This window comes from Chelmon rostratus, chromosome 5 (assembly GCF_017976325.1).
Source record: "Chelmon rostratus isolate fCheRos1 chromosome 5, fCheRos1.pri, whole genome shotgun sequence".
Lineage (NCBI taxonomy): Eukaryota > Metazoa > Chordata > Actinopteri > Chaetodontiformes > Chaetodontidae > Chelmon > Chelmon rostratus.
Genome location: NC_055662.1, coordinates 5,275,671 through 5,286,480, shown reverse-complemented (window position 1 = coordinate 5,286,480; position 10,810 = coordinate 5,275,671). Strand labels below are relative to the sequence as shown.

The 10,810-nt window shown below is 39.2% G+C and overlaps 1 protein-coding gene across 1 annotated transcript in view; it reads left to right on the top strand.

Moving 5' to 3' along the window:
* Positions 1 to 1,591: 1,591 nt before the first annotated feature.
* The window catches only part of hk2 (hexokinase 2), a 54,972-nt gene continuing 45,753 nt past the window's right edge, over positions 1,592 to 10,810 (top strand). Inside the window, exons 1-4 of the mRNA XM_041936938.1 lie at positions 1,592 to 1,861; positions 5,128 to 5,290; positions 6,161 to 6,309; positions 10,634 to 10,753. Of these exons, the coding sequence (XP_041792872.1) occupies positions 1,799 to 1,861; positions 5,128 to 5,290; positions 6,161 to 6,309; positions 10,634 to 10,753 (495 nt within the window). The 5' untranslated portion in view covers positions 1,592 to 1,798. The remainder of the gene's footprint in view (positions 1,862 to 5,127; positions 5,291 to 6,160; positions 6,310 to 10,633; positions 10,754 to 10,810) is intronic.

The window sequence follows — 10,810 nt, the reverse complement described above, 5'->3', positions numbered from 1 at the left end:
TTCTAATTTGGCAAGTATTTTACAGCATAGCTCATCCTCATGCCTCATGCATTTTGTTGTTATTTATGAAGCAGACAGCTCAGTTTGTTTGACTGTCCAGTCATGCACCAGCTACTTCTTCTCTTAGACTACTACTCTCTATAAACCTTGTGCTATAAAAAAGTTATTCGTCTGATACCTGAATCACTGCTTATTTCATCACAGAAGGTGAGCATTCAAGTGTGTGCACATGATTGTAACCAGCATAGATACAGAGATACTGGAGTTTCTGCTTGACCTCTTCCTTTAATGGAGAATGACAGAAGAAGAAAAAGAAGAAAGAGACAATAAAAGGATACAAAATAAAAGCAACTGTATATATATGTACATTATAGACAGAAGAGTGTAAAAAATAATATTACTTGTGAAGAATGAATCAGTTTCACAGGGGAAAATTTTGAATTGCACATGAGTAAGAATGATAAATGAATAAGAATAATAAAATACAGTGTTTTTGTATTATTCCATGGTAGAAAATACATATGAGCGTGGTAAAAAATATGAAATATTGCACAAGATTATGCACAGATGTAATATTAATAATGGAGTAACGACACAGATACAGAGAAATTTGTCGTTTTGATTCATTGTCAGGTTTAGTTTTAGAGATCCTGTTTTAATGTAGTAGTAGTAGTGCCTAATTACACTCATCTCAGACTGGAGTTTTTTTTTTATTATTATTTAACCATTACAAACAATGCAAAAACAAGATCAAACACACAGGTCTTCAGCTTCTCAGACACCAACAGCATCTCAGAGGCTTTTAGGTGAACAGATGTACAGTATACATGTGTGAAATACTGTAACATGAACACCATAAAATGTAATATAAAGCACAAATTCAGTAAGACTAACACTGTATAAAAAGAATCTATTACAAGTAGAAATCCTGCAATAAAAAATATAATTAAGTGAAAATACAAAGTATTGTCAACAAAATGTACTGAACTATCAAAAGCCACTTTCATAGTGTTTTATATGTGTGTGTGTGTCTCTCTGTGTATAAAAATATATACGTGTACATATATGTGTGTATTTATACGTATAAGATAAATATAAGCACACGGCATACATAATACATGTAAGAAGTATTAGTGCTTTTACAGACTGTGAAGGTGGGGCTAATTTGAACTACATAGTATGGTGTTTATGTACTGTTGGGTAGTTTAACCTGCAGCAAAAAGCATCATGCTTTATAAGATGATTATGTATTTTGTATGTAAAATGTATGTAAGTCAATCTGCAAAGTAATTTGAAACTACAGCTGTCAAATAAAGTGAGTAAAAAGCATTATGTTGACTTGAATATGAATGTCGTGATGTCGAGTGTAAAGTAGCATAGAATTGCAATACTGAAGTGCCTCAAAATTGTGCTTAAGTACCGTATTTGATAAAGATAAGTTAAATCAACACGTTACTGACATTACGGTAGCCCTATTTTCTCCACCTCAAAGTACGTCCTCGACAATATTTCAGTAGAAAAAAAGAGACCACGTCGCGTCTTCCTTGCAGCCAATCAGCGCCATAAATTCTGAATGACGTCAGCCAAGTACTAACTCCAGGAAGTTGAAAGTTTTTTAGTGCGACGTTAATTTTAATTCACGAGTTTAAGAAAAGAAACTGGTCGGCGACTGAAAAAATCGTTGTTTTTGTATTTGTCACTTAAAGAGGCTGCCTTCGTAGATACACTTTGACCAACTCTACAGCAGTAGGACGAGCAGGACATAACTGCTAAAGTCGCCACACACCACAAACATAAGATGTTAGCCTCGAGTCTGCTGGCTAACTACTGCCCCGAACTCCATGATGACCAAGCGCAGAAAGTGAGTATTTGCGTAAAACGCTCGGCTTGGTTGGTGTATGAGACGTTTGAGCTACCTACCGTGACAAAACACTTTGCCTTACTGTAGGAAAATGAAAACGGGGGTCAGGCAGGTAGCCCGACTCCTAGCTTGTATGACCTTAATGGTGACTCCACGTCACTTCTCGCTTCGTCTAAATAATCGACCTTAATCAGCATCACCTGTGTGCTCGGACGAGCCGTGCAGCGCAAAGCCTACAATGCCGTAAGGAATGGGACAGCACTGCGCGAACTGGCAATTGTGAGGCTCATTTCAGAGTATGTACAGTACTACGGTACATATGTAATTTATTAAATTCGGTTCACGTCCATGTGTATGTACCACATGTATAACATTCAAGTTATATATCTGTGAAACCACAGCAGGAAAAACACATGCGTACAGAATTAAAGTAATGATGGCTGAGATCAGTTAAGCTGATGCGGTTTCAGGGTTATGGTATTGTGAATGCTGGCTCACTATCATGGCTTACTTGGACACTTAAAAAAATAAAGAAGAAGCCATTGTTAATGTTGACACCTGTGCTTTTCCTACAGTGACAAGTACAAGAAGTATAAATATGAAATTCTACTGCGAAAAAGGCCTTCTGTTCTACACAGTACCAATATTGATATTTCTGGTACTTTGGCCTTTCCCATTCACTCCCAAAATAAGGATTGAGAGGAAATCATTTCCCGACTTGGTGTGCTGGTTGCTGCTGATGTTGCCTTTTCTTTCTAGTTGCCATTTGCTGCTTACTTGTGTTCAATATAGAATTATCATAGTAAGCACAATGAGATAAAGAAATAGTTTCTCACACATTTCACACACAAAAAGCAATGCACAGTCAAGGTATGGTAAAGTAATATAGACAGAGACTTTTCTTGCCTAAATGTGCTACAAAGCATTTTATTGCAGGAGTTGTCAGATGGTTACAGTACCATATACATCTTTTAGTGAGAGTACTTAGTAACCGATCATCTGCCAACTCCTGTATATCAGTGACATGACTTCCATTTTCCTTCATGCTGTGATGAAGCCCTCCAGGCTGAAACGTTAGCATGTTTGTTGATGTGGTCAAACTAGGTAGATAAAATTGAGATAAGTCAAACTGTGTCCTTAAGATCTATGTGTGTGCTGCCTTTTACCCCTGCCAGTAAATGAGTTTGCCTTTCTGCTTTGTTCCTCTGTTTGATGCCACGAACAAGATGTAAAACAGGGAACAGTAGAAAGCAGCATGGCAGTGACAGTTACAAGGTTACAGCGATTACTTTTCTGTATCTTTTACTTAAGTCTGTCCTCCAAACTAAATGTTGACTGAAACATGCTCATAAAATTGTTCTGTGAAAGATTTCAAGGTTACACTATTATTTATTTGAAAATATGTTGAATTTCCTAAAATGTCCAGATATTGAACACAGCACACATCATTTTGTATAGCACCTTTTGCAGCTATTTTATAGTAAAAACCCTTCATTGGTTAGAAATTGAAAGTCAGCAAAAAGTGTGATTGTGTTAACAGTGGAAACTAGCTCTGAGCACTGCAAATTTGAGTGAATCAGAAAAGTGTGGCTCTGATTTCTCAAAGTAAGAAGAGCGATCAAAGAGTGAAAGAAGTCATTTTGCCTAATAATTTATGCTCCATAATCTCTATTCAAAGTTTACCCATTCTGTAGAAACAGATTATTCTCTAACTCCATCCTGTCTTCTCTGCGGACACACCATCAAACCGCTCGGCTCTCAGGCTGGGCAATCACTGGAGCTGACAGCAGTGCACTGGCTGTATATACAGACCTGATCAAAATCTTAAGACCAATTGGAAAAATAGCTAGAATTTACCTTTTGCACATTTGGATTTTAATAAGGTTTTAAGTAGAGCTACAATATGCAAAAGCAAGAATGGGGAGTGTGACAAAAAGCACTTTGAAAAAATATTTTAAAACCACAAGTAAACTGAAATAGGCTGTTTATCAGCTGATCAAAAGTTTAAGACCATCGCTCAAAAAATTACAAAAAATTCTCCAAACCAGAACAAAAAACGTAGGACTCAGTAATGAGTAGCTCCACCGTTCTTGTTAATCACTTAAAAAATTCGTTTGGGCATGCTTGATGCGAGTGTTTCCAGGAAGCTATTGAGAACATTGCTCCAAGTGTTGAAGATGGCTTCACGAGGGGTATCAACTGTCTGGAACTGATGGCCATTTTTATAAACTTCCCTTGCCATCCATCCCCAAATGTTCTCTATGGGATTTAAATCAGGGGAACATGGTCTAAAGAGTTATGGTATGATGCTATTCTTCCTGAAGAAGTCCTTCGTCAAGAGAGCATCGTGAACTGCAGTGTTGTCCTGTTGAAAAACCCAGCTGTTATTACACTGACGAAGGCCCTCAGTCATGAGGGATGCCCTCTGCAACATCTGCACGTAACCAGCCGCCGTTTGCCGGCCCTGCACCACCTGAAGGTTAATTTTTTTCTCGTCAGAGAATAAAACTTTTTTCCACCTTTCAGTGTCCCATGTTTGATGCTCCCTGGCAAAGTCTAAACGGGCAGTTTTGTGGCGTTGAAGGAGACGAGGTCTTTGAATTCGTTTTTTGTTTTTGAAACCCTTTTCCCACAGATGCTGTCTGATGGTTATTGTGCTGCAGTCTGCACCAGTAAGGACCTTAATTTGGGTCGAGGACCGCCCTGTGTCTTGATGGACAGCCAATCGGCTCCTCCATCTCAGCGCAGGTGTAATTTTTTTGGGTCTACCACTCGACCTTTTTGTTCCACAATGCTTAGGATCTTTCAAAACATTTAGAATGACTGTCTTACTGCGTCCAACCTCAGCAGCAATGGCACGCTGCGAGAGGCCTTGCTTATGCAGCTCGACGATCCGACCACGTTCAAGAAGAGAAAGCTTCTTAGCTTTAGCCATCAGGAGGGCATGACCGTGTGAATGCCTGACAGAAAATGAGAATTTTGAACAAATTTTGGCTTTTATAGCCTGTGGTCTTAAACTTTTGATCAGCTGATAAACAGCCTATTTCAGTTTACTTGTTGTTTTAAATAAATTACTTTTTCAAAGTGGTTTTTGTCACACGCCTCCTTGTTTTTGCATATTGTAGCTCAAATTAAAACCTCATTAAGATCCAAATGTGCAAAAGGTAAATTCTAGCTATTTTTCAACTGGTCTTAAGATTTTGATCAGGTCTGTATATGACTCCCTACCTCGAATGCAACAGTCTCTCCTCTCGAAAATGTTTTAGGTGGACAAATACCTGCACCATCTTCAGCTGTCATGTGCGACTTTGATGGATGTGTCACAAAGGTTTCGACGAGAGATGGACAAAGGCCTGTGCAGAGACACCAACCCCACAGCTTCTGTCAAGATGTTGCCCACATTTGTGCGCTCTACTCCTGATGGAACAGGTAAGACGCTTTTTTAATAGGAAGTCCAAATATAAAATAGATCCACTGAACACAGAGACTCAGGTCTGTGATTGTAGTTTCATACACACCACTGCAAAACCACAATATTATGTCAAATAAAGTCCAAGTTAAAGAGTCAACACCTTTTGTCACATTCTTCCAGTGGCTTTTCGGTATCACAATATTTTCTAAGGTTCTGTCGGTTTCATGGTAGATCATGGTAGATCATGGTATATGATTTTTCTTTACATGACTAGGCTTTTATATAGGTGTATAGTGGCTTATTCCAATGTCAGGAATATATGAAATTGATTTATGAAATATAAAATTACTTGTATCATACATATACTGAAGATTTGATTACTATAGGGTTTTCTTGGCCCCACAAAATGTTACAGTATATGAAGGAATCCTGGAAGGATTCAAAATGTTAACAGTTTTAATTGTGTAAAAAATGACGTAGGAAAAACAGTACTAAATATAAACAGATATGCCAATAACTTTAACATTTCTTCCTTTTCAAAACATAACATTATTAGATAGTTGTATAAATGGTATTAACTGACCTAAAACACCATAAGTATCTTAGTAGTCAAAGAGATACTTCTCACGTTCTATTGCACGTAGTAAGAAACCACCCAAACACTAATTCACATTGTTATCCTTCAAGCCAAGGTAATCAAGTATTAAAATTGTTAAAAAAGAGTCAGTTGTGGGTTATTGTGTTAAATATAACAACAAGTAAGTAGGGTCCCCTCTCACTACACTCTACACAGCTTGTTCTGACGAAGCACTTTTCGCAGTGAATGTTATATACAGTATATGTATATACAGTATATAATTTTTTTTTTTTTTTTTTTTTCAACAAAGAACAAGGTGAATTCCTGGCCCTTGACCTTGGCGGATCCGTCTTCAGAGTGCTCTTGGTCAAAGTAATGGCTGATGGTGAGCAAAAGGTGGAGATGGAAAATCAGATATATGCCATTCCTGAACACCTCATGAGAGGCAGTGGATCTGAGGTAAGTGGCATTAAGCATTACACAGCTAACATGTAGTGCGCAGAACAAAACACAGCATTGCTGTAGCCTGTCACCATTGGGGTCGGTGCACTACCACAGCTCAACTGTGGCTCTTGTCACAGAGACAAAGCTGTGCTATGCTACGTGTGTATGAATATACAAACACACAAACTGACAAGATGCAGCAAGGCAAAGCAAATTTATTTGTATAGCACATATCATACTTTCATAAGTGCTTTACAGACTACACGGGTCAATGCAAAAGAAAACAAATACAATGAAAGCAAGAAAGCAAAAGCTTGCACAATAAAAACAATAAATGCAAACAAACAAAAGCATACAGAGTAAAACAATACAACAATCATCCTATTCATTTCCTGTAGAAACAGGGTTGCAATAGGTAACATGCAGATCGCTGAAGAAGAGGAGAAAGTCAAGGTATGGTAAAGTAATATAGACAGAGACTTTTCTTGCCTAAATGTGCTACAAAGCATTTTATTGCAGGAGTTGTCAGATGGTTACAGTACCATATACATCTTTTAGTGAGAGTACTTAGTAACCGATCATCTGCCAACTCCTGTATATCAGTGACATGACTTCCATTTTCCTTCATGCTGTGATGAAGCCCTCCAGGCTGAAACGTTAGCATGTTTGTTGATATGGTCAAACTAGGTCGATAAAATTGAGATAAGTCAAACTGTGTCCTTAAGATCTATGTGTGTGCTGCCTTTTACCCCTGCCAGTAAATGAGTTTGCCTTTCTGCTTTGTTCCTCTGTTTGATGTCACGAACAAGATGTAAAACAGGGAACAGTAGAAAGCAGCATGGCAGTGACAGTTACAAGGTTACAGCGATTACTTTTCTGTATCTTTTACTTTAGTCTGTCCTCCAAACTAAATGTTGACTGAAACATGCTCATAAAACTGTTCTGTGAAAGATTTCAAGGTTACACTATTATTTATTTGAAAATATGTTGAATTTCCTAAAATGTCCAGATATTGAACACAGCACACATCATTTTGTATAGCACCTTTTGCAGCTATTTTATAGTAAAAACCCTTCATTGGTTAGAAATTGAAAGTCAGCAAAAAGTGTGATTGTGTTAACAGTGGAAACTAGCTCTGAGCACTGCAAATTTGAGTGAATCAGAAAAGTGTGGCTCTGATTTCTCAAAGTAAGAAGAGCGATCAAACCGTGGCTCTTGTCACAGAGACAAAGCTGTGCTATGCTACGTGTGTATGAATATACAAACACACAAACTGACAAGATGCAGCAAGGCAAAGCAAATTTATTTGTATAGCACAAATCATACTTTCATAAGTGCTTTACAGACTACACGGGTCAATGCAAAAGAAAACAAATACAATGAAAGCAAGAAAGCAAAAGCTTGCACAATAAAAACAATAAATGCAAACAAACAAAAGCATACAGAGTAAAACAATACAACAATCATCCTATTCATTTCCTGTAGAAACAGGGTTGCAATAGGTAACATGCAGATCGCTGAAGAAGAGGAGAATGTCGTCTGAAACAGATGACATTCTTCTTTCCTCCCACTTATTTCAGCGGTCTACATCCGGTGAGACAGACTAATTATCACTTACACAACAAACTAGAAACTTAAATCAGACAAATATGACAGATGCCAGAAGAACCACATCAGCACCACTACCCCTTGCAGGGCCTACCTATAGCTTGGTACTGACAACACCCTGTTGCTTTTCTCCACCACAAACTTTCCAACACAAATTTGTGTGTCAAGAGTTTGAAAGTAATGAAGAAGGAGATGTCAATACTTAGTTTGTAATTAATTGGAGAGAGCTCCAATTCTCCTGCAAACCACAGTTGGCCTAAATCCTGTAGGTCAACTTTGTTAATTAAATAATTAATCATTAAATAGTAATTAAAACAACACAATTACTTACCATTTTTCTTCATTTCTGGTAATGATGCTGAGCTGAACTAAATTCATGAAAGAACAAAATGGATTGGTCAGGGATTGGTTTTATTGATGTAGCAGTATATGGTATAATCTGTTATTGTACCCACAGATAAACTCTCTTTAAAAATCAGGTTTTGTTTTCCTGTGCTTGGGGAAATATTATACACTACTCAGCAGTACAATAAAACATAACATTTCAGGGGGGTGAATGTGAACAGGATAGAATGGTAATGTAAAACTAAACTTATTCCATTTTAAACCATGAAGGGTAAGACAGAATTTGTTTTATGTTTGTACAGTGAATTCAGTAGCATATGTATTAGTAACATTCACAGCAGTGATGGTATGGCAGATTTGTATATATGTACACTGCTCAGAGAACACTTAAACAACACAATTTAACTCCAAGTCAATCACACTTCTGTGAAATCAAACTGTCCACTTAGGAAGCAACACAATTACATGACAATCACTTGACAATCAATTTCACATGCTGTTGTGGAAATGGAATAGACAACAGGTGGAAACTATAGGCAATGAGCAAGACAACCCCACTTCTCAGTTCCTATGCTTTCTGGCTGATGTTATGGTCACTTTTGAATGCTGGTGGTGCTTTCACTCTAGTGGTAACATGAGACGGAGTCTACAACCCACACAAGTGGCTCAGGTAGTGCAGCTCATCCAGGATGGCACATCAATATGAGCTGTGGCAAGAAGGTTTGCTGTGTCTGTCAGCGCAGTGTCCAGAGCATTGAGGCGCTACCAGGAGACAGGCCAGTACATCAGGAGATGTGATGGAGGCCATAGGAGGGTAACAACCCAGGAGGAACAGGAGGAGCAGGAAGAGCACTGTCAGAGCCCTGCAAAATGACCTCCAGCAGGCCACAAATTTGCATGTGTCTGCTCAAACGCTCAGAAACAGACTCCATGACAGTGGTATGAGGGCCCAACGTCAACAGGTGGGTGATGTGCTTACAGCCCAACACCGTGCAGGACGTTTGGCATTTGCCAGAGAACACCAAGATTGGCAAATTCGCCACTGGCACCCTGTGCTCTTCACAGATGAAAGCAGGTTTACACTGAGCACATGTGACAGACGTGACAGAGTCTGGAGACTCTGTAGGGTCTTGATCGAAGTAGATCTTTTTCCCCTGATATTCCACGTCTCGTGCCCAGGCTTGTTGGAGCACCATTTGTTTTACCCCGCACTATTATTGGTCACGGCGGTGCTGTTGGCTTTGGCTTCTGTTCTACTGCCCTGTGGGCTCTCTCTAAACAAATGTTTGTGTCTTCCTGCAGCTTCGGAGTTGACTTCAAGAAATTAGTTATGAACAGGATCATCTCTTTACCCTCTGCGTCTTCAGGTATTCCGTACACTCTGATATTATTCCTACGGAGCCTGTTTTCGCTGTCATCTTGTCAAGCTGTTAGTTTAGCATCTTTACTTAGCAGGTAGGCTAACGCTCTTTCTGGCCGCATTCCCCAATCTTCAGCGTTACTCACTCTGGTTTCAAGTGTGTCTATCCTCAGCTTAATTTCAGCAATTGATGTCTCCATCCGTGTCTGGGATTCGTTTATCTGTCGTTGTGCCTCCCCGGACTCTTGTCTGAACTTTCGGAGCTCTGTTAGCATTAGCTGTTCAGTCCTGGATTCACTGTTGACTAAACTAGCATCAAGCGTTAGCTGTTTTTGAGTCATCTTCGACTCGTCGTTTTTCCCGGCTCTGGTATCTTGTTTAGTCTTTGTTTGACTTGAGCTCATGTTTGTGGTCACTTCCTGGGAAGCTCTGAAGTCCTGAGTACAATATAGTTTGTTTACAGGCAGTTTAAAACTTAAATCGGGGGGCCACACAGCCCTCCATGTGTTCACCAGAGGTAGCCTGACTGCCATTTGGTACTGAGATGAGATCCTCAGACCCCTTGTGAGACCATATGCTGGTGCGGTTGGCCCTGGGTTCCTCCTAATGCAAGACAATGCTAGACCTCATGTGGCTGGAGTGTGTCAACAGTTCCTGCAAGACGAAGGCATTGATGCTATGGACTGGCCCACCCAATCCCAGACCTGAATCCAATTCAGCACATCTGGGACATCATGTCATGCTCCATCCACCAACGCCACATTGCACCACAGACTGTCCACTAATGACACACAGGTGAAAAACGATCAGACAATCACAAGGGTGGGATAACACAGGAAGTAAAGCACACAAAAAAACATAACTTGAGCATTCAAAATAAAACAGGATATGACAAAACCAGAGACAAGACAACACACAAGGGGAATCGTCAACAAAAAACAGGCGTGCACAGCACGGATCATGACGCATTGTTACTAATTTATGCCACTAATTAAATAGAAAACTGACCTTTTCTCTGTCCTGCAGTTGTTTGACCACATAGCTGATTGTCTGGCTAATTTTCTGGAGAAGATGGGCATAAAGGATAAAAAGCTTCCTTTGGGTTTCACGTTCTCTTTTCCTTGTCAGCAGACCAAGTTGGATGAGGTGAGTGATTTATAAGTTCTTTTGTTTACTTAAACGACTTAAAATTTAACCATAAGT